This window comes from Bos grunniens, chromosome 10 (assembly GCF_055505025.1).
Source record: "Bos grunniens cultivar Pamir isolate PY7600 chromosome 10, Bosgru_T2T1.0, whole genome shotgun sequence".
Taxonomy (NCBI): domain Eukaryota; kingdom Metazoa; phylum Chordata; class Mammalia; order Artiodactyla; family Bovidae; genus Bos; species Bos grunniens.
This window is the reverse complement of record NC_141174.1, coordinates 22,518,717-22,543,511: the sequence shown is the minus strand read 5'-3', so window position 1 is coordinate 22,543,511 and position 24,795 is coordinate 22,518,717. Positions and strand designations below refer to the sequence as shown.

At 40.0% G+C, this 24,795-nt stretch overlaps 1 protein-coding gene across 7 annotated transcripts in view; it reads right to left on the bottom strand.

Moving 5' to 3' along the window:
* DCAF5 (DDB1 and CUL4 associated factor 5) overlaps positions 1 to 24,795 on the bottom strand; it is a 91,433-nt gene that overhangs the window by 16,515 nt on the left and 50,123 nt on the right. For all 7 annotated transcript variants that reach the window (XM_086320059.1, XM_086320064.1, XM_086320060.1 and 4 more), the window contains exons 6-7: positions 23,107 to 23,320; positions 7,455 to 7,521 (exon numbers count right to left, since the gene is read on the bottom strand). In XM_086320059.1, the coding sequence (XP_086176185.1) occupies positions 7,455 to 7,521; positions 23,107 to 23,320 (281 nt within the window). The remainder of the gene's footprint in view (positions 1 to 7,454; positions 7,522 to 23,106; positions 23,321 to 24,795) is intronic.

Below are 24,795 nucleotides of genomic sequence, written 5' to 3'. Positions count from 1 at the left end.
TCCATTATTGGAAGTACTGGACTTGAATCCAGGTATGATTTTAAGCCTAATGCTCCTTCCTATACACCATGCTGACTCTATACATAACTGTCAGTCTGTTTATCTTCAGAACTGTCACATAAAAACAGATGCTCTTCCTACGTACTTCAGAGGTGTAAAACATATTCTGATGGGTTGTTTTTTCTTTGCCACAGTGAAATTCCCAGTTCTATTCCTTCCTCTGATTTTTAAACAGGTTTTTAGAAATGAGTTGTTATTTGAAATCAATTGAAAAAATTGAGCCTAATTTTCCAGGTAGGAAGTTTTATCCTGAGTATTAGGTCTTACATCTTGAAATTATTTCCTCAACCTACTAGCAAGCCCTTTGTGAATTATTTAGCCAACTGGCTAATTCTGTTTATATAATAATGGCAACCCCTGGTGGCTCAGAGGTTAAAGCGTCTGCCTGCAATACTGGAGACCAGGGTTCTATCCCTGAGTCGGGAAGATCCCCTGGGGAAGGAAATGGCAACCCACTCCAGTATTCTTGCCTGGAGAATCCCAGCCCTATGTGAATTACTTAGCCAACTGGCTAATTCTGTTTATATAATAATACTAAATTCTGTTTATATAATAAATAAATTTCATCTCTTTGGCATTTGTGTAGCAAAACATTTCCCCAGTGATTGTCAGTCTTTCTGAACAGAAGCGTGCAGAAGAAAAAGATGCCCTTGCTCTTGGCTCACACTTAGCACTGCTCTCCATCTAGTTCTCAGCATTTGGCATGCACTGAGAAGCACACGGCAGGCATTCAATAAAAAATGTCGACTGCGTGTCATCTGATTATGCCATTAAGGCATATAACAGCAAGCCAACTTCCCCACATAGCCTGCCTCAGTATCTTACTCTGAAATGGCATGAACAGAGACAGCAACTCAGCCTCATTCCAGATCTGTTAAGTCAAAGAGGCAGTACATTAGATTAGGAATTTCCTGACAGACTTTCCATCATCTAAGCATTCAAAGCTAAGACTTAGGGCCACTTTAAGCCCTTATATGTTATGTCTGGCTCACTGAACCTTGCTAAATGTTTCTTAAAACTACAAATGGCCAACAGTTAAAAATAGAGAAATTACATAGAAGAAATTTCTAATCACTGGAGTTGCTCTGGGGCAACAAGCATGCTATCATGGTGGGCAACCTAGCAGAGGGTTTCAGTTAAAATTCCTCAATAAAAGTGTACTTGAATATATGTTAAGTTATAACTCAAAAAAATTATTGTGGGGATGGGTATGTGAGCAGAAAATTCTACAGACCACTGATCTGGGGTAAATAAACTCCAGTATGTGAATGCCTTTGCTGGGATATCATGTTTTCATTTTTATTCATTTAATAAAATTTTACTTCTATTGTGATTTTTCTTTGACAAACGTTTATTCACTAGTTTTTTATTTCCTTTCATCAGGGAATAAAAAAAGGGTACCAAAAATAGCATAAAAAGTATAAGTTAGGGCTTCCCTGGTGGCTCAGTGATAAAGAATCCACCTGCCAGTGCAGGAGAGACAGGTTTGATCCCTGGTCTGGGAAGATCCCACATGCCACTGGGCAACTGAGCTCATGCGCCACAACTATTGAGCCCGTGCTCTAGAGCCCAGGAGTTGCAGCTACTGAAGCCCCTGTGCCTGGGGTCCCATGCTCTGCAATGAGAGAATCACTATAATGAGAAGCCCTTGCACCACAACTAGAGAGTAGGCCCCCCTCCCCTGGTCACCGCAAATAGAGAAAAGCCCACCCAGCAACAAAGACCCAGAACAGCCAAAAGTAAATAAAGGAAAATCATAAATCAAATAAAATTTTAAAAAGTATAGCTTAATGAAATTTTGTAAGATGAACACCTATATAACCAACACCCAGGTCAAGAAATGGAATTGTTCTTGGCCATTCAGAGGCCTCTATGTGCCTCATTCCTATTACAGCCTCTTCCCTTCCCTAGAGAAATCATTATCCTGGGACTTCCTGGGTGGTCTAGTAGTTAGGAATCCACCTGCCAAGGCAGGGGGACACGGGTTTGATCCCATATGCCGCAGAGCAACTTACTCGGGGCTCGGCAACCACTGAAGCCTACACGGCCTAGAGTTCAGGCTCCACAGCAAGAGAAGCCACCACAATGAACAGCCCGCACATCTCAATGAAGAGCAGCTCCCACCTGCCGTAACTAGAAAAAGCCCACACTCAGCAAAGACCCAGGGCAGCCAAAAAAAACAAAAACAAAACCCCTACAAATACACCATTACCTTGACTTCTGTATTAATCACTTTCTTGCTTTTTAAAACAATTTTTATTCATTTCAGTATACATTCCTAAATACTTTTCATTTGGGGAGGGAGCGGTGGGCGGTGGGGACACCACACAGCTTGTAGGATCTTAGTTCTTCAACCAAGGATCAAACCCGGGCCTTCAGCAGTGAAAGCATGGAGTCCCTAAACCACTGAACCGCCACTGAATTCCTCCAGGGAATTCCCTACTAAATACTTTTGCTTTGGTTAATATATCTTTTGGATTTTTTATACAATAGGTTACCCCCTGTCCATCCTTTATCATCAGAATGTATCTGTTGAAGAACATAAGATCATTTCACCTATAGTTTCTGACAGTCTGGGTTTTGTGGATTGTATCCTCATAATGTAGTAGTAATACAATACACCCCTCCGTCCTCTGTGCTACCTGCAAATTAAAGCTAGATCCTGAGGTCTGATCAGATTCAGGGTTGTTGTACTTTGCAAGACTCTAGGCACCGCCATATTTCTCATCAGCATGCTCATGTCTAGCTGCCTTTCTTTTTGTAATGCAAATAACCAGTAGATGCTCAGTGTTTAGATGGATTAATTCATGAGGGCTGCTAAGTAATTATATTAAAACTCTGCAATTTCTTTTTTTTAAATGCCTTTTATTTTACCTATATTTTTGAAAGATATTTTCCTCGTGTATAGAATTCAAGGTTGGCAGGTTTTAATTCTTTAAGCACTTCAGAGATATCATTCTGTTACAGTCTGGCTCCCATCGTTTGATCATCAATCTTACTGCTATTTATTTACAGGTAACTTGTCCATTTTCTCAGGCTGCTTTTAGGCTTTTTCTCATTATCTTTTGCTTTCAGTAGTTTGACTTATGATGTGCCTGGGTGTGTTGTATTTACTCTGCTTGTTTGAATCTGTATTGTTATATTTACTCTGAGTTTTTGAAACTGAAAATTGGCATATTTCATTTGTTCTGGAAACTTTCAGCTATTATTTCTTCATATATTACTTCTGCTTCACTTTCTCTTATCCTTCTGGGATTTCAATTTCATATGGGATATGTTAGATCATCTATGTCCCTCTTGTCTCTTACACTCTGGTTTAGCTCTTTCCATTCTCTATTCTCATTGTCCTTCAATTCTAATGTCTTCTATTGACCTGTCTTCGATTCACCAAACCTGTCCTTTCACAATTAAACCCAGCCAAAAAATTCTTAGTATTAGACATATTTTTCAGTTTTAGAATGTCTACATGATTTTTTTCTAAGTAGATTCCAATTTTCTGTTGAAATTCTCCATCTTTTTATCCATTTTGTCCATCTTTTCTATTTTCTTTATCACATTTACAATATTTAAAGTTCCTGATTATTTGACTTCAATATCTAGATAATATTGTGGATTGGCTTCTTTTGATCCCTGACCACATTTTCCTGTTTCATAACTTTTTTATTGCATACTGGACACTGAGAATAAAGAACCACAGTGACTGTTATGGACTGAACTGTGTCTCTTGCAAATTCATATGTCAATGCCCCAACCCCTCAAAGTGACTATTTGGAGACAGAGGCTTTAAGGAGATAATTAAGGTTAAACAAATTATAAGGGTAGGACTCTAATCCAATAAGACTGGTGTTCTCATAAGAGGAGGAAGGGACATTAGCAATGAGACATTAGCAAGAAAAGGCCATGTGAGGGTACAAAGAGAGGACAGTCATCAGCATGCCCAGGAGAGAGGTCTCAGGCGAAATCAAACTTGCCAGAACCTTGATCTTGGACATCCAGAACTGTGAGAAAATACATTTCTGATGTTTAAATAACCCAGTCTGTGGGATTTTGTTATGGCAGCCATAGCAGACTGATACAGAGATGAAAGTCATGTCCTCCATCAAGCATTTACCCATTCTACTTCTTTGTAGAAGTAGATTGATCATCCTCAATCCAATCAGGAGGGACCAAGTCAGGGCTGGATTGCTTCTTTAGTCAGACTAAGTCTACTTCTGGTTTAAAATCTCTCAAAGGCAAGGCCTGTAGACTGCATGTTGCAGGTCTCTTCCACTAATGGGAGTTTGTGTCCTCCACACCAGGAGACTGCAAGAGACTACACTTTGCCTTTCTGGTCCAGCTCCATCCTCGAGTGTGGCCTCTTGGGCTTTTGATGGACAGCCTGTGAAACCTCTGTTCTCTGCTTCTGTCCTTTGGAGATTTTAAGCTTATCTCTTTGTTATCCTTTTCCAAGCAGGTTCAAAATGTCCTGTGGAGCAGACCCCTCCCACTAGGGGAACTCTGTCTCCTAAGCACTGTATACCATAGGCACTTCATTCTGCTTTCCAGTCTAGTCCCCTAACTCTCAGTGCAACCCCAGCACCCAGCAAATGTCCTACAGAGAAGATGGGTCTTGTGTTTGGGTTCCTCTGAATCTAATATATCCTATCAACCCACGTGGCTGTTGAAAACTCTGATTTCCTTTGACCCTGGTAGAGGCTGTCTCCATGGCAGCTCCATTGACAACCTGGGCACAGATGCCATCAGGACAGAGCACAGCCAGACCTTCTGCTCAGTTGGGAAGGTTCTTCCTTCTTCAGAACTTTAGTTCTTCTCACACACTATTACCACAGCTCTCTGACATCTTTAAAAAGGTGGCTTTTGTAATTTGAGTTTTGTACTTATTGCAGTGGGAACTTGCTGCATCCTACACGGACTCTTCTGCTGCTGCTGCTAAGTCATTTCAGTTGTGTCCGACTCTGTGCGACCCCATAAACGGCAGCCCACCAGGCTCCCCCGTCCCTGGGATTCTCCAGGCAAGAACACTGGAGTGGGTTGCCATTTCCTTCTCCAATACGTGAAAGTGGAAAATGAAAGTGAAGTCGCTCAGTCATGTCCGACTCTTAGCGATCCCATGGACTGCAGCCTACCAGGCTCCTCTGTCCGTGGGATTTTCCAGGCAAGAGTACTGGAGTGGGGTGCCATGAAGTCTAACTATTTTTTAATAGAAATTTTACATCATTCCTTTTTCCTCTTCGAAATAACATTTCTACTTTACTTACTTTCCCCCAAATTTCAACACAATATATTTTTATAAAAATTCTATCAGACTCACCAGCAAAACTATAAATACAAATTCAATTTTTTTTTTTTTATTTGCTGTGACCGTAAGGCTCTAAGTGTTAACATTTTGGTACTGTATAGGATTAGAGTTATCATTACAATTCTTTTGCTCAGTTGCTCAGTTGTGTCTGACTCTTTTGTGACCCCATGGACTGTAGCCCGCCAGGCTCCTCTGCCCATGGGACTTTCCAGGCAAGAATACTGGAATGGGTTGCCATTTCCTTCTCCAGGGAATTACAATTCTTACTGGAACACAACTGATCAAAACAGATACACTTTTAATGTTTTATAAAAACCAATTGTTATAAAATAAAGAAGCAATTTATTGCATAAGAAGATAAGGGAGAAGGGAGGGGGCAGGTTGCGTTATAGCCCTATGATTAAAGAATTCTTTTTTTTTTTTTTGCCACCTTAAGAGATTTTTATACCTTAGGGGCAATGCACCATGCCAAGGTTCAAGTGGTCAGATATTTCTGGAGTATTTCTGATTTTCTGGTATTTTTTGATTGTCTGTTTGTTTGCTTCTTTTTCTGTAAAGTGGGAGAAGGACAATGGGAGAAGGAGGTGGGAACAGCCAATACACATGGAATTTAAGAATCTACAAATGGATTCCTTTAAACTAACTGCGCCTGTACAATCCTTGGAAGGTCCAGGCACCCATTTCCCAGTTTCAGTACTGGAGTCCTATATCAGTTCTGAGGGTCCCTGCCAACCCAGAGATTGCATAATCATCTACATATAAAGGCAGCCTAACAGTGGCCCATACCCTAAGCCAGTACAGAAATCAGCAGGGGAAAAAAATCTACAATACTACTGCTAATTCTTCCCCCTTCTCTCAATACAAACATGAAAAAGATTCCAGAGAACAGTCCTGGGAGAGGGAAATTGTCCACCTTCCATTTTAAAAGTCACATAGACTTAATAATGAAAAGTTTCCAAGATCATGTAAAAGATACAATTAAGCCCAAAGTTTATTTCTCAGCTAATCAATCTAAGATGTATGGGGGTGGGAGACTTAATACAGGACTAATTCTAGAGATAGAACATCATTTTTTGTTCAGATAGACTGTTGCTGTCCCATCTGGTTGTACATCAAAGGTAAGATGCTTCATTCACACTTTCCAAATTCCAGAAGGGGAAAAAGGCCTTTTGTAACTTGTTTAGTAACCAGAGCATAGCAATAGGATAGTTTTTCCAAAAGTAAGCCTCATCAAGTTCTGAAAGGCAGATGTTTGGTAACAATATTGTTAATTCAGCAATAGGCAAGGCAACAACTTTCCTCAACTCTAAGCCCTTGACACATTTTGTGTAATATTATCAGCACAGTCCTCTATTACTTCCCTAGCATTTTCCAGTTTGATGCCATGTATCACCTGGAGCAGATGGCTGTATTGAACTGTCCTGAGAATAAAAAATAGGCATTTTTCTACCAGTAGGAAGCCACCAATGAAACACTCATCTGAGCACGTGAGGACACTGGTATCAAGAATGATCCATGCTGCCTGAAAGCTCAGATGGCCTAGATCCAAACTTAGAGAAAGCTGTCTCAGAATACATCTAGAGCAAATGCAGAAACATTTCTTCCTAATTTCTCTCATGTATGGGATCAGCCAAACTCCAGGGAGTACAACTGTCCATTAATAAAGAAAGTTTCCTTTTAATTAACATCACCAGGGAGGCCAAAGGAAGGGCAGAGGCCCTAACAACTGTTTGTAGAGTAATAAGTGGAGCAGGAATGTGTGCATCGATAAAGGAAAAGCAAGGTAAAAAATATTCCAAGTGTGAAACAGGAGAGAGGAAAATGAAGAGGAGGCGCTCTAAGAAGTTTAAAGAAAAGTTCTTAGGAGAAAAAAATCTGAGCATGATTATGTCAGATAAGGGTATGCATGAAGGTTATAGCTAAATCTGGCTTCTAATTTTTATTTTAAAGTTTACTCTCTACTCTCTAATAAATTTATTATATTAAAGGAGAAATATTTTCCTCTGTTTCTACAGATCTGCCCTTTCAGGGCACAGCATGCAGAAGGTCAATAGTGCCAACATTAGCAGCAGGTTCATACTAAGGATATGCTCACCTGCTTCTGGATCTGCAGGAATTCTCCACATGTACAGGTTGAAGTCATCAGAGCCTGAAAGGATATACTGTTGAAACAAAAAAAAAAGTATTTATTACTTATGTACTGATTGATAATATATGTATCTACCTATCTATATAGGAAAAGATTTTTTAAAAATAAACAAGATAAATGAACATATAGTCATAAGGCACAGCACAGCACTCTCTTAAAAGTATCTACAAATCAGAAGACTAGTTGGCTAAAACTCAGCAACAAAAACCAAACTGATTTAAAAATGGGCAAAGGATTTGAATAGATATTTCTCCAGAAAAAGTATAAAAATGGCCAATAACATGGAAAAATGCTTAACATCACGAATCATTAGGGAAATTACAATGAAAACCACAATGAAGTACCACTTCATACCAATTAGGATGGCTGTTACCAAAGGCAAACAAGCAGAAAACAAGTGTTCGTGAGTATGTGAAGAAATTGGACCCCCTGTGCACTGCTGGTGGGGCTATATAATGGTGCAGTCATTGTGGAACAGAAAATGGAGGCTCCTCAAAAAGTTAAACATAGAACTGCCATATAACCCAGAAATCCCACTCCTAGGTATATAACGAACAACTGAAAGCAGGAATTCAAGATATCAGTATACTAATGTTCATAGTATAAAGCTCACAACAGCCAAAAAGCAGAGATGACCTAAATGTACATCAAGGGATGAGCAGACAAATAAAATGTGGTGTATACATCCATACAATGGAATATTATTTAGCCTTAAAAAGAAAATTCTGACACGTGCTACAACATGAGTAAAAATTAAAGACATTTTGCTAAATGAAATAAGCCAGATACAAAAAGACAGCTGCTGTATGAGGAACAGAGAGTAGTCAAATTCACAGAGACAGAAAGCAGAATGGTAGTTGCCAAGGATGGGGAGGGAAGAGAAATCGGGTGCTACTGTTTAATGAGTATCGAGTTTCAGTCTAGACAGATGAAAAGGTTCTGGAGATGGACAGTTGTGATGGTTACACAACAATGTGAATATACTTAATACCACAAAACTGCACACTTTATAGATGGCTACAGTGTTAAGTTTTATATTACATATACTTTATACCACATTTTTTCCAAAAAAAATAAAATTTAGGAGCTTCCCAGAGACCTTTTATGCAAGCCCAAGCATCCTGAACTTGCCTGTTGTCATCTGACATCATTGAGTCAATCCAGCTATGAGTTAGCGCCCCTTTTATGGGGTGGCTTCAAACTGCCTGATCTCAAAAAGACAGGACACTAAGCCAGATCTATTCTAATTAGAACTCATAAGAGCATTGTCTAACACTGTCTAATGGCAACCAGTGAGCAATTCTATGAGTTCACTTATTTCCAAAGATTAACAAAGTGCTCTACCTTACGTTTAGCTCAGCATTACTTCCTGCCTTTTGGTCCCATCTGCTTATTTACCTGGAAAAATAAAGGCCTACAGTTTTCTAATGAAAATTTCTGACTTAAAAATGGCACTATGAACATCCAAAAAAAGTAAAAGTCCAATATAGCACAACCCCATGCCTAATAAAAATACATTATTAAATACATTATAATCATTAAAAATCAATTTACCAGTCTTCAAAACACTAGTGCTGCTAAGTCGCTTCAGTCGTGTCCGACTCTGTGCGACCCCGTAGATGGCAGCCCATCAGGCTCCACCGTCCCTGGGATTCTCCAGGCAAGAACACTGGAGTGGGTTGCCATTTCCTTCTCCAATGCATGAAAGTGTAAAGTGAAAGTGAAGTCGCTCAGTTGTGTCTGACTCTTAGCGACCCCATGGACTGCAGCCTACCAGGCTCCTCCATCCATGTGATTTTCCAGGCAAGAGTACTGGAGTGGGGTGCCATTGCCTTCTCCACAAAACACTCCACAAAACACATGTCACTACTAAGTGACATGATAAAGGAGATAAAGAAACTTGTATTCAAAGATGAAGAAAATGTTATCCATAGGGACTAGGTGATTTGGCCCAGGGCACGGTGGAAAAAGAAGTGGGTTCAGTTTCCTCACCTGGTTGCTCGTTGCTCTGGTCTGAATGTTTGTGTTCCCCCAAATTCACATGTTCAAATCCTAATGCCCAATGTGGTAACAGAAGATGGGGCCTTTGGGAAATGATTGTACCTTGAGGGTAGAGCTCTCATAAATGGGATTAGCACTCTTATAAGAGAGACCCTACAGAGCTCCCTAGCCCCTTCCACCAACTGAAGAAACAGTGAAGTCAGCTGGCTGCAACCATGAAGACAGCTTATACCACAATCCAATCAGGTTGGCACCCTGACCTTGGACTTCCAGCTTCCATAACGGTTAGAAAGAAATTACTGAAATTATAAGAATCATAAGTCACCCAGTCTGTGGTATTTTGTTATGGCAACCAGAAGAGGCTAAGGCTCCTTTAGTTCTAGGATTCTATGATTACCCTGTGAAGGAATGATGGAAGCCAGTTCAGGGCTGAAAGTCCCTAAACTGCTGGCCCATGGTTACTTGACAAGTCACTACATAAGTATGTTCAAAATAAAGAAACTCAGTCTAGTCCTACTACATTTCAATTAAAAAGCTTCCTCAACAACAAAACCCAAAGATTTTTAAAATGGGCAAAGTACTTGAACAGACATTCTTCAAAGAAGAAACATATAATGGCCATATACAAATGGCCAATAAGCACATAAAAAGAAGCTCAACATCACTCATCATTAGGGAAAGGCATATCAAAACCACAATGAGACACTGTCTCACACTCATTAGGATGACTACTATCAAAAAAATAGAAAACAGTTCCTCAAAAAATTAAGAATAAAATTACTACATGAGTCATCAATTCCACCTCTGGATATATATCTAAAAGAACCGAATGCAGGATCTCTTACAGATATTTATATAACAATGTTCATAGCAGTTTTATTTATAACAGCCAAAGAAGCAACCCAAGTGCCCATCATCAGATGAATGTATAAACAAAATGTGGTATATACACATGATGGAATATAATTCAGATTTCAAAAGGAAGGAAATACTGACATGAGCTACAACACGGATGTATCCTGAACACTGTGTGTTCATGACAAAAAGGCAAATACTGTACGCTTCCACTTAGGAGGTTAATAGAATAACTGAGTAGTCAAATTCATAGACAGAAAGTAGAATGCTGCTTTACCAAGAGTGGGGGGGCAGGGGAGAGTTGGGAGATAGTGTTAACTGGGTACAGAGTTTCAGTTTTATAAGATGAAAAACTTTTAGAGGCAGATGCTGGTGATGGTTACAGACCAATGTTAATGTACTTACCACCACAATATTATACACTTAAAATTTTTCCTTTAAAAATAAAAGAAAAAAAGAAAGATGAATCCTCCTTGTCTTGATTTAAGGTCCATTCACTAACTCCCTGCAGTTTATGATACTATCTTATTTGAAGTTAGGAAGCTGGAATTCAGGAGCCCAAGGCTTTCCTCTCACAGTCTGTTTGGCTAAACTACCCAGCAGTTAGGGGGAAAATTCACTAATTACACAAGAGCCAAGCACTTACATGCCAGGCACTCTGATGTTTACAAAGAAATATAAGGTAATATCCAGATTCCCAAGGAACTTAATTTAAGTAGAAAACTTACATGTGGGTACACAACTACCATGCCATGAAGCAGACATCACTAGGTGCCGTTATGAGAAATAAGGTGCCTGGTGAGTCACAGAGGTCAAGGCAAGACAGATTTGAGCCCTGAGCCACCCCCAGGTAAAGCTGTGGTAGAAAAAGGCTAAAGCAAAGCACAAAGATAAAGCTATGGTACTCATGTAGTTTTAGCAGAAAGCAGAAGCATGGGTAACTCACTCCTTCATACCCGGCTCATGTCTCTCAGGCCTTACTGCTCAGTGTACCTGATCGCCAAGGGCCAGTATTCATATCTCTTAGTCGAAAGTCTTCTCCAAGGCCCAGGAGGCTGCAGGCTGCTCTAGGGAATGAACCTCCTTGGGAGCAGGTTCCTACAATGATTCAAGGAAGCTGGCACATCAATATTCAACCTGCCTTGTTCCCAGGTAGAACAGCCTGAAGTGTGCGTCCTAAAGGATCTCCTGGTGGCTCAGTGGTGCTAAAGAATCCACCTACCAATGCAGAAGCAGTAGATGTGGGTTCGATCCCTGGGTTGGGAAGATCCCCTGGAGGAGGAAATGGCAACCACTCCAGTATTCTTGCCTGAAAAATGCTACGGACAGAAGCGCCTGGCGGGCTACAGCCCACGGGGTCGCAAGAGTCAGACACAAGCGAGTACGCACGCATCTCATGTGTTCTATGCCCCTTCCCCTCAGGATCAAACTTCAACTGCCCACAGTTGTAGTTGGCTCACTAAATCATCCTTCCTTTCCCTGTTTCTCTTTTCCACTCCTGTGATATTTCCTGCATTTCCAAATAAACTACTTGTATCTGAAATCTGAACCCAAATTAAGACACACAGCGGAGGGGGGACAGAACACAAAAGAACTGTGCCTAGTAATTTATATATAAAATACACGTATTACTCAACAGCTCATCATTTCATGTTCTGTGTTTAAAAGAGGCTATAAAACTTCACACAGAGAATTCCCTCTACCCTGTGCCCACCCCCATACTTTTCCCAAACTAAACAAACAAAAAATAAATATTAAAAAAGGAGTGAGCTGAGGTTGGGGTTTTCAGAGGTTTTACTATTAATACATCACTGCGAAGGATCAGTGCTTCCCTCCTCTGTTCAACTATTCACCAGGGAAAGCTATGACAAGTTCAAGGGGACTCCCAGACAGAATGCTGACTCAGAAGAGTGCCTTAGAAGGAAGAAAACTCCCGCAGAGCTAAGGCCTCTTGGATTTAATATGACAGCTCCAGAAATACAGAGAAAATGAGTACAACGTACAGGCTTCCTCTCAGGGATAAGGGCAATTCCCGACCCTTTCTTCCTCTTGCAACCACCACAAGGGAACAGTTCGGGATGATTTCCAAGGAGGGGGTCTTGACCCACTGCCGTCTAGTCAGACCGTTTTAAGTGTTCACACACACTAGAATCACATAACTGCCCTGAGGAATTCATTTATGGCATTTCTTGCTTGTCTGCTGGGCCCCTTCCAACATTAAAAGTTGGCTGCCTGGGATCCTGCTGACTGTGGGAGAGTAAAATAAAAATGATTTCATCCATGTATTCATTAAACAAATATTTATTGAATGTCTACTATGTGTTGGGCACTGTCCCAGGGAAAGGAGCACAGCACTGATCAAAAAAGACCCTGTCCCTACCTTCATGTGAGTTACATTTTATTGGGTGGGAAGAGGAAAAGAATTTTATGCATATATACTGGAGAGTGAATAGGGGAAAAAAAGTTTAAATATATATATATATGTAATATGTCCAGTAACAGTGTTACAGAGAAAACTTAAACAGCAGCTTAGAGCATATAGGGAGTGCTGGGGGTGGTTAGTTCCACTTTATGTAGGGTGGTCACAGAAGGCCTCTCTGATAAAATGGCATTTTGAGCAGAGCCCCGAAGGAAATGAGGGAGCAAATTACATGGATATCTGGGAGAGGAACATTCTAGGAGAAAGACTAGAGCCCTGGGCTATTTTAAAATACTAGGAAGCCAAAAGAGATCTGTTTCTTCGCTTTTCCAATCCTCCCTTACTTTCTGTCTCTTTCTTTCTTTCTCTTCCTCCCAACCTCCTTCCCTTTCTTTCTGTTTAAAGCTCTGCAAAAATAAGCATCATTTCAAGTGGGCTGAGTCCAGAGATACATTTAACATCATCAGAGCAGTTGGAAAGATCCCTCTCCTCCCAGGTTGAGGGAGGTTGAAGCCTCTGAGGGGTGAGTGACAAATTAAAAACTCACTTCCCATGAGTGTCTCACCTTGTATCCTAACACAGACATACAGGGCAGGGTACCAAAGGAGAAAGAATGTTTTAGGGAATCCGTTTTTTAGGCAATAGGAGCCCCACTTCCTAAAATGCTGAGGTATAGTGGGGTTGGGGAGGTGGGAGACCCACAGGCTACTTTAGATCAGCGAGTAGAAGACATACCCAGTTTTCACTTGGCTTTGTGGGTTAAGATAGGTGACACCAGTGCAAAAATGAGCATAAGTTCTTGTGTGGATGCACACCATCCATAATCCTTCTCAGCTGGCCACAAAGCTTAAAGGCTGGCTACACTTTAACCTCATCTCTTACTGTTCATTCATTTCATATCCCAAGAGGAAAGCCTGTTTACTGATCTTGATGCAACCCAGTCATCTTAAGCAGAGTTAACCTGAGGCCAGTGCATGTTATCTAACCCACTGTCAGTATGGAGATACTAAGTTGTTCAAGCACACAAGAGCAACAATTGTTCCCTTAATAGGTTCAAGAGGCACCAGCATGACCACCGCCACCACCAGCCACCCCACCCAAATCACCTAATAGCACTCTCCCTATTCTATTCACCCCCATGTCCTCTGTCAATCTATTAACCTTTAGAGAAAACAGGCACTCACAAAATACCCCCTCTTCTGGTAGACTGCCATAATGCCCTCCAACAACTCCCGCTCCTTCTTCATCTTTTAGCATTCTCAAACCGAGCATGCTCTCAAGAAAGACTTTTTTCTACATGCAAAGGCATTTTGCTAGCTGGACTCCCAGAGAGGCCCATGCTTCTAAATATAAAGACCAACTTTGTAGAGTGACCTAAGTCACAAGTAATTGTTAATAACTTGAAAGTTCAAAGAAGGATCTAAATATGGCCTGCCACGGGAAAAATGCCTACTAAACAGAAGCTTACTGGGAAAAAAATTATTTATTAGCCATCTTCAAGCAAAGCAATAGTTTTTTTTCCCCTAACGTCTTTATTTAAGCCTTAATGGTATCTAAAACAAACTTATGGTGACCAAAGGGGAAATGTAGAGGGAGGGATAAATCAGAAGCCTGGGATGAACATTCACACACCACTATTTATAAGACAGACAATCAACAAGGACCTCCTGTATAGCACAGGGAACTCTACTCAAAATTGTGTGACAACCTATATGAGAAGAGAATCTAAAAAAGAGTGAATATATGTACATGCGTAACTGATCACTTTGCTGTACCCCTGAAACTACTACAACATTGTAAATCAACTATACTTCAATAAAAGTAAAAGAAAAAAGAAAATGCATCAGTAAAAAATTTAAAAATAAATAAACCTTAATGGTTAAACAAACCAAATAAAGGGACAAATTTGGAATATAGGTAACTCCCTATCAATTATATTTTAAGGCCTCACTGGGTTTAGAAACAAACAAATGAAAAAAGTCCCCCTATTCACACCCACCAAAATCTATATTAAAAAGAGGAAAAAGTTCTAGAAGGCAGGAGGAACAGGCTATCTACCAGATACACTCCAAAAATAACCCAGAATATGTCTTAGGTTCTTTACTAACACAGAAATCTCTTTCTGCTCAATTTCTCTGCCCTACCTCTCTCTCAAAGTGTACACACACACACACGATGTGTATGTGTAAGTGTAAAGTGTGTACATACGTGTGTTTGCACAGTATTTGATATTCCCCAATATCTGCTAATGGAGAAAGAAACATCAGTCAGCTACTATTCACTGAGTACTGATCAATTTACACAGTTCTAAGGTTCTTCCCATAATAACTGATTAATTATTTCTCCAGTAAATGGCATCCCTGTCCAATTAACTGTATTGACTAGGACAGAAAAACCAGATGGCTCTCTGGCCTGGATCAGCAAGAGCAGAGAAACTGCTACTAACATTTAAATCAAACACAGTTCTCATTTCTTCCTGACCTTTGTCAGAAGGGGGAAAAATGTGACTGAACAATTCTGTAATGTGCTCTCTATGAGATTATTTTCAGTAAAAGTCTTGCCTATTGGTATATAATATACCTTTGATCATATCATTTATACTGAGTGCCTGCCACAAATACCACCCAAAGAAAACAAGAAAATTTTTCTTTGGAAATGGCCAAAGCCATAGGTTTATTTGATTTTATTTGGTAAGAGAAAATAGAGGTCTGTTGGCTCCCAATAAAAGCAAACAAATATGCATACTCATAAGATTAACACTATTTTTTGCATGTGAAGTGATACGATTTTTGCTTCTTTGGATCATTTGCCATGTCAGCTCCACTAGGCTCCTGGAATTCTTTGGTTTATTACAGTAACTAATGTTTATGGGTTCTGAGTAGGAAAAATTCTATTAACAAAGAAACGTTCCATAAAGATAGCCAATAATTGTGAAATAATCAGTAGCAAAGAAATTTTTTTAAAAAGCTCTAAATCTCTAACAGCTGCTTGTAACAAAGTAGCCTGCATTACTTAAAGATGAATCTTTGGCAAAACTCTTTTGGAAACCTGGGCAAGAAGAGGCGTCATCAACCAAATGGCCTTCAGCAATCAATTTCTCCTCTGTGGTAAAGCTACTTAACGGAAACTCTACAAGGAGCACAGGGCAAGTAGGCAGGTTATACTCTGCTCCCATCATTAATATCTACCAGGGATTTCCAAGTGGAGCCCAGACTCTTAGTCAGGAACTATACGTTAAAGGAACACTACCATGCTGCGTTAGCAGATCACATCAATTCCATTTGTTCCTAAGAAGAAATCAGGTCACCTAGTGTTTCTTTTCAGTTTAACAATTAAAAACTAGACCGTATCTAGTAGGTCTGCATATACCCCAAAACCTTTAAGCTTTCTAAGTTCTACATCAGCAAATGAACCAAAAGATGGTTTAATACTTGAGTTAAATCTTAATTCAAGATTGCTAATACTTGAAACCCCTACTTTTCAGGAATTCCATAAACTCCTTAACATTATATGCAAAACTATGTGCGTATGTACATTTTTCTGAAATGAGTGTTCAAAGCTTTTAGACTTTCAAAGAGGCTCAAGATTAGAAAAGAACTATAAATGGCTGATTTAATAAGTTATTTTCATGCTACCTTCTCTTTATAGAATAAAGTTTCCTAAAATATTCACCTAAAAAATACATACAACAAGGAATTCCTCGGCCACAATATTCTGTGTTCAGCTCTTTCTCATCAACCCATGGAAGAGGCTATCACCACTTGATCTGACAACACAGGTGGCAGCATGCCTAGGAGGAAGAGGCTACATCACAGGCAAGGGGCTGAGTCTAGTCCTGGTTCAGCTACTGACTGGATCTGCAGTTTCAGACCACTCTAGACCTTAGTGTCACATGGGGATCGAACCTGTCCAACCACACCCAAAGGTCGCTGGGAGGACTAGTATGACATAAAAGCACTTCTGAAGCTGAAGTGCCAAAAATGTGTGTGTGCGTGCTCAGTTGCTCAGTTGTGTACCACTCTTTGCAACCCCATGGACTACAGCCCACCAGGTCCCTCTGTCCACAGAATTTTTCAGGCAAGAATACTGGAGTGGGTTCTCATTTCCTCCTCTAGGGGATCCTCCCGACCCAGGGACTGAATCTGCATCTCCTGTATTGGCGGGCAGCTTCTTTTCTGCTATGCCACCTGGAAAGCCCAAAGGGCTAAAAATAAATGACATAAAAAAGGAAAGAAGAAGAAAAAGCTGACACAAAACAAGTCAAAGGACATAGAACCCAAGAGTTGAATCTCCTCTGTTAAAAGGGTGACTTTATTTCAACTGAAGGGGAACATATGGCACACTAGGCCCCCAAGTGAGCTTAATCAGTTTTTACTGTTGCTGTTGTTTAGTCGCTCAGTTGTGTCTTACTGTTTGTGAGCCCTGCAACACGCTAGGCTTCTCTGTTCTTCACTGCATGGAATTATTAGGGAAAAAGAAAAAAGCAAAGCTGTAACTTTCTAGGTTGCTTTACTGGCCTGGATTGCACTTCCTGACAAATTCCTATACCTCTGCTATGCCCATACAATATCAACACAGAAAGGTTGAGTGGTGATGTAATGTCTGAGGCCAAGCCAGGTATACAAGGCTATTTTGTTGGCTTCACAGGGTACAAGTCAGGAGATGAGATATGGTGATTTAATTATCATGATTTTAGGGGTTCTGCCATCTATCAAGTTCAAAAGAAAGACCTGTGTAAATGATACCAATGTTCAGGCACTCAAGGGCTCAGCCCTTTCAAGAAAACTTTATTCCCTCTCCTACTTTCAGCAAGATGTAGTGACTATTAGGCCAGGTGTTAAATGAGACTAAAGCAAGAGAAGAATTTTAAATTACCACAGTCTATCTCCAAGCCACACAAACCCATTAGCCTGAGCTCCTCTGCTGGACTTGAGCAATCTAGGGCAAGAGCCATTTAAGGAATTGTGAAAGAAAAGGAACAAAAGCCGAGTGCTGTCTTAAAAGTGAGTGCCAGAAAAGCTAGCAGGTGGAAAACTGGCCTTCTTTTTTAACCCTGTTAAGAGACTGACTCACTAAGTATACAGAGGGGAATATGAAGCTTGGGAGACAGAATGTACCTAGTCAGGCTTCAGGGAGAAAAGCAAAAACAAACAAACAAAAATCCAAGTATGACACACAAGCAAGGAGGAGAATCCTTTAGATTTAGGCAGCCTCCAGAGGAAGGAATGCTATTTGCTGTTTTACTGAAAGATTCCTCATTATACCGCAAGACTGGAAGGCAGGCTGCCTTAAAAAAAAAGTTAAGGCTTTATTTGGGGCTAATTGTTTCTGTTGATACCCAACCAATCTGATGTCACTTATGTCACCTTATCTGATGACAGACGTTATCAAATTTGAATAAGATTGTGCTTAATCACTCAGTTGTGTCCAACTCTTTGCAACCCCATGGACTGTAGCCCACCAGGCTCTTCTGTCCATGGGGATTCTCCAGGAAAGAATACCGGAGCAGGTAGCCATGCCCTCCTTCAGGGGATCTTCCCAACCCAGGGACTGAAACCAGGTCTCCCGCACTGCAGGCAGATTCTTTACCATCTGAGCCACCAGAGAAGCCCTATATTATTATTATTATTATATGTATCAATAAATAAACTGTGTATCTGTAGCCAAAAGTGGGGGTGACAGAGTGTATACAAGGCTTTGAATCAAAGTCTCAAAGAGGATACAAACTGGCAGTCATGTAAATGTGTCTACCACAGCATGTGGCACACAGTAGATGCTCAGTAAATATCTGTCTTCTTATTTTATAAGATGGAAGGGGGAAAGGGCATGAAGTTAGGACAGGTTCAGTAGGAAACAGGAAAAATGGATGTTTTCCTGCTGAAGCAGAGGTTTGAAACTTGTGGCTCTAGAACAGAACAGATGCACCTGTTCATTTAATTCATACAATGAAGTATGAATTTGCTGCAATACTTAAAATTCAAGAAACTTCATTATCAGTTAGTCAGTCAGTTCAGTCACTCAGTCGTGTCCGACTCTGAGATCCCATGGATTGCAGCACGCCAGACCGCCCTATCTATCACTAACTCCAGGAGTTTACTCCAACTCATGTCCGTTGAGTCGGTGATGCCATCCAACCATCTCATCCTCTGTTGTCACCTTCTCCTCCCGCCTTCAATCTTTCCCAGCATCAGGGTCTTTTCCCATGAGTCAGTTCTTCACATCAGGTGGTCAAAATATTGGAGTTCAGCTTCAGCGTCAGTCCTTTCAGTGAATATTCAGGACTGATTTCCTTCAAGATGGACTGGTTGGATCTGCTTGGAGTCCAAGGGACTCTCCAACACCACAGTTCAAATGCATCAATTCTTCAGCACTCAACTTTCTTTATAGCCCAACTCTCACATCCATACATGACTACTGGAAAAACCAGAGCTTTGACTAGACAGAAAAGGAAAGATATACCCATTTGAACGCAGAGTTCCAAAGAATAGCAAGGAGAGATAAGAAAGCCTTTTTCAGTGATCAATGCAAAGAAATAGAGGAAAACAACAGAATGGGAAAGACTAAAGATCTCTTCAAGAAAATTAGAGATACCAAGGGAAACATTTCGTGCAAAGATGGGCACAATAAAGGACAGAAATGTCACATAACAAATCTTTATTTCTGGTTTCTCTTGAAAAAAACCAAAGGCCCTCTTGGCCACAATAGGCTGAAGCTGAGTCAAAGCTTCATTTACATGGCATTCACTTAGATTTAGGTAGGGTAAATCTAAGTCGTGGCTATAGTCCCCACCACTCACTACTGCTTACTTCTAGCCCAACTCATTCATCTTTGCTGCTTGCCTTGCTTCTGTTGGCATTAAATTGTGACCTTCTATACAACGAAAAGGAGCCTCTATTGAGAGCTCAAAAATCTGGGTCTAGCCCTACTCAAACTTGTATGTCTTAACTTGTTTTAACTTAACTCTCTAAGCCTGTTTTCTCATCTGTAAAAGGCCCTCCTAGGGATTGAACAAAATCTCTAAAAGCTCTATAATTATTACTGATCCACAATGGTGGCAATGAGCATGCAGAAGACACAAAACACTATTCAGTTTTACACTTTATTCCAAGTCCAAGATCTTGAAATGTTAGTTTCATTCTGGGCCTATGAATTACCTAGTGAACCTAGGATAGTCTAATAAGAAATACAGACTCTCTTGCATAATGTTTTGATTTGGGTGGACTGCATAATCTCATTGTAATGAAAAGCCAGAAGACTGTCTCAGATAGATAAGTCACTCACTGCCTTTCCTGACCATGTTCATTCCTATTATGGAAATTCTCAGATTCCTCTCTGGGATGGTTACTTACCCAGCCTATGACTAAATGAAGAGTTGCAGAGCACAGAGCTTCAGGCTGTGGGCGTTCTCAAAGTATACAAGAACAAGATCAAATGTAAAGACCTGATATAAGGAAAGAGTAGGCTTTGGAATTTGAAAGCAGCTAAAAAGATCCTGTTCGAACTAGTCAAAGAGAATCAGTCTTACAGATCATACAGTAACTATGGCAGTCACTGCTTCAGCCCAAAGTGTGTAAAGGCAGAGCCCATAAATCACCTTTGAGAGACATGTTTCAGAAATGAGACAATAATTTTGGCCTCCTGTGTAACACTTAGAAGTATAAGCTCAGCTGATTAGTTTCACTGAAAATCCATTATTTAATCATCCTCCTAAAGCTCCTGGAAGTTGAGCACGAAAACAGGTATTATCAGTCCTGACTTACAGTTAGACAAGCCTTAGGCCCAGAAAGCTAAAAACCACATACTGACTAAAATACTTAAGATTCACTTCAACAAATATTTATTGTGCTCTCAGTACACCAGGCACTGGAGACAAGATAATGATGAATTAGCTAACATTTCTTAGTCCCTAAGGGGTGAAGAAAACAGCCACACATAAATCTCTGTACATCTCATTCCCTAGGTTATATACTCTGATAATCTCTATGGGGAATCTAAACAGACTTTAACTCTGAAATGGATCTGAAGTTAAGACTCAGTGACTTCCCACCCTCCTTTATCCATGGCAAACCACTTAGCCCATCCAAAAAACAGTCTAGTTTGTCAGAAAGGATACATTACCCACAGACTCTTCTCATAAGACGTACATAACCGTCAAATCTGAATAGAGAAAATCAAAAGCCTTCCCATGTTTTTAATCATTATATATAACCTGAAAGGCAAAAAGCACCACATCCTGTCAATGTAGATAACCAGGATCACTACAAAATAACTCATGTGGTTCTGACTATGTACTTGACCCAGGAATTGAACCGGTGTCTCCTGCATTGCAGGCAGATTCTTTACCAACTAAGCTATCAGGGAAGCCCACTTGTCCCTACGTATCTCATAACTGTAACTTAGGGCAAAAGTTCTCACCTGGGGCAATTCTCCACCCAGGAGATAAACCAGCAATGTCTGGAGACATTTTTGGTTGTTTTGGGAAAGCTGGGAGAGATGACACTGGCATCTAGTGGGGAGAGGCCAGGAATACTGCCAACTATCCTAGAACGCACAGGACAGCCCCTCACAATGAAGAATTATCTGACCAAAGTGTGGACAGCGCCAAGCTGGAGAAATCATGGCCTAGGTGCTCTCATATCTCGGTTAGAAGCCTTTGTTCTCCAACTTTCAAGGACTCCATGCAGACAGGTTCCGGCTGCTAGCACAGGAACCGACAGAAAACACAGCATCCATTCCCCTTCACCTCTTTTCTTCTTTTCCTCAGGCCCTGTGTCTCCGGTAATAAAACCTAATAAACCACTTCATGAAGTACTGCCTGCTCATTATTGCTCAATGAAATAAAATTCACATGCATAAGAGGTTGACGGAAGATGGAAAATCAACAAAAGCAAGGAAGAAAGGTAGAGAGAGAGGGAGGAGGCGCTTGGTTGTCATTTCCACAGCTAAATGAAACTAAATCAACCATCTGCAGAGCAGAAAGCTACCTCTTCTATCAAGAGTCAGTTCATCTCTAGAAACTGCTTCTTTCCGCCCAAGAAACAAACTGCCTAATAAAAACCAAGTCTATAAAGAATTGTGGTCTCTCAAGGGAAATGTATCACTTATATAACTGAGGCCACCTAGTGGTTTTAAGTGAGGATCGCAGCTAAGTAGGCCCTGACTTGAATATAAATTCTGAATTTAGACATATATTCTCTATTTGCAAAAGGGGAAATCCCTAGTCTGCGCAACTTAGAAGATATTCTCAGCTTCTTTAACAAGCAACTCTAATTAAAAAGCTTTATTGTGTTCCTACTACATATGCTAATCCTTAAGCTATGATGTTGGAGAGCCTCCAGCAACCTCAGCTAGGGAGAAAAATCCTAGCTACTGCTTTCAAAAAAATAGGATCGTCACAAGTTCTCAAATAACTATTTCTTTTATGCCCCTTGCCCACAAACAACTTTAAAGCAGTGGCATAGAGCATGTGAGAATTACATGTAAAAATCTGACATAGCTGATGGATCCAAGAGAACACAAAGAATTAGCAAGAAACTAAAGTTTCTTTTTCCAATCTAGATGTGCAACAGCAATAAGATTTGTTGTGTTTCAGAAGAAGAAGAAAAAAAAACATTATTTGATCAATCTTCCTTTATATTTGTCTTTGCTAAAACCTGGTTACTAGACCAGTCCAACTGGTCCATTCACTGACACTCACTTCAGCACTTCTATGACCAAGATTGACAAGGTATTGGTATGTTTTTAAACTGCCAGCTCTAAGGCAACATCAGTATTTCGACTCCCAGTAAGACTGTGAAAAGGCAGGAAACTTCACAGCTTTGGTTCTCCTTCCCAGTTGTGGTGCTGGCAATATAAAGGAAGAGAGTCAGCATCTGGCTTCCTCTCAAAGTTGCACAGCCCATTTCATCCAAGAAAAAGATGCCACCCAAAAGGGCCATTCAGGATGTATGTCTCTTAGCTGGTACCCACAGTGTTTCACTGATACCAAAAAAAAAAAAGGTGTCCTTTTTGGCAGGCTAATTTTCTATGGACTTCCTCCTCTCTTCTGATATGACACATTCTTAGAATCTTAAAAATCTGTTCACAAACTCGGCAGATGTAGGTTGCTCAGAACTATATTGTGGTTTATGGTGTGTACCTCATATTATCCAAAGGCAACTCTGATGAAGAAACTCACTATTAAGCTGGAATGTCTCCAGACACTTACTGTTTCCCTTCAACTGTTTCTACCTGACATGGCTAAAGAGAAATAAAGACCAGTCCAGAAAGAACAATCTGAGAGCAAAGCCTGAATGTGCGATGCAGGAGGCAGAAGGCATGTACCTGGTCACGATCTCCAGCAAAACAGCAGCTTTTCATGGTGCAAGAGTTGAAATAACCCTGATTGTCAAACTGGAACACAGGCAGGCGGGAGTGGATGTCATAGAGCACAGGGGGCAGGCGACGCCTCAGAGCCAGGAGCTGGGTCCCATTGCTGTTGAATCGCACACTCATGGCACTTTGGAGGGACAGGTTGCCCCCATACCGCAGGAGAGAACTGGAAGGCAGAGAGCACATGGATCAGGCATAAGGCAGGCAGGATGAGAATCTGCAAAAAAAAACACTGCATTTCATAACCAGGACCTCCTGTCAGGCTTGCACATCTGAATTCTGGCCGAAAGATGTTTCCACACAGTGGGCTAGAAGGTAATAAAAAGGACAGAGATGACTCCTTGATTACATTAAAGCAAGTTATTTAACTTGGCGGTTCCTTTCTTCAATCTCCAAAAGTTGAATTACCACTAAGTTTATAGGAATGAAAAGACATATTAAAATGATTAGTTCTTTTATTTACCTGAGCTACAGAAGCAAACAGTTCCTTGTCAAGACCCTGGGAAGTCAGTGGTGTCCACCATAACTGACCATCATGGATGGTATTTAAGAAATATATCTGTCTTTTGAATTAGAGACACAGAAACCATCAGCCAGAAAAACACGATACTCTAGTTTATTCTGGATTTTTAAAAATAATAATGACTTTATTGCTTATGCACTTATTTTTTAATTTTCAATCTGTTCAGAGAATTTTTATATTCCATATGGCATAACTCAAGAATAAATATTAAAGAAAAATTTAAAATTAAATACAGAGCCAGCAGTTACAACAATTAGAAAAGCAGGATGACTTGCTTCCCTTTATAATTCCCAATGAGTTTATATTTAGCTTTAAAATATACTTTGACTAATATATATAATTCCATTTATCCAGCTTCTACTAGAGACTGGTATATTCTGATTCACCCATTATTCTTCTGTAGCTTCATAATGTTCATAACATTTTTAAAAAGTCAGATGGTATGGGTCAAAATTATTTATTATGATGATTGAAAAGATACTTTCAATTTTACAGTTAACTAGGATGACCATGAACGTTAACAATTAAACAGTACTAGGTAACTTATCTTTCTAGTAGTCAGTCTCCTTGACTACCTGGACACTGTTTCATTATAGAGACATGACTATTCATTGTCCATGCATAACCAAATTACTGGTAAGAAAGTGAGATTACGTACACTGATCATGTGCATTGGAAATGCTACAGAAATGAGGGCCACATTAGTGCTATTAACTCACTCTGTTTCAAAAGACATTGTGATCTTGCAAAGAGAGTCTAGTAGTTTAAGAAAAAAAGTTTATACATTTAGGGAATCAGCATTGGAAAGGGCCTTGAGACATCTAAATTAGAGCCTGGAAGATTTATTTGAAATTTATTAGTATTAGCATGTTTGACCATTTGACATAATTTTATTCACAATTTTAGTTTTTTCAACATGCTGTTTTATTAAACATAAATCCAAGTAGTCACCTTTTCTCTGAAACTCTCTGATATTAACTTTGGTTTTGAAGACTCTTTAATACATTATTTATATACAATTAAATTTATTTCATTATACAGATATAATAAAATGGTATGTGATATAAAACTTTGTAACTGACTAAGTGCTATACAAATTACAGAGATTACTATTAAAA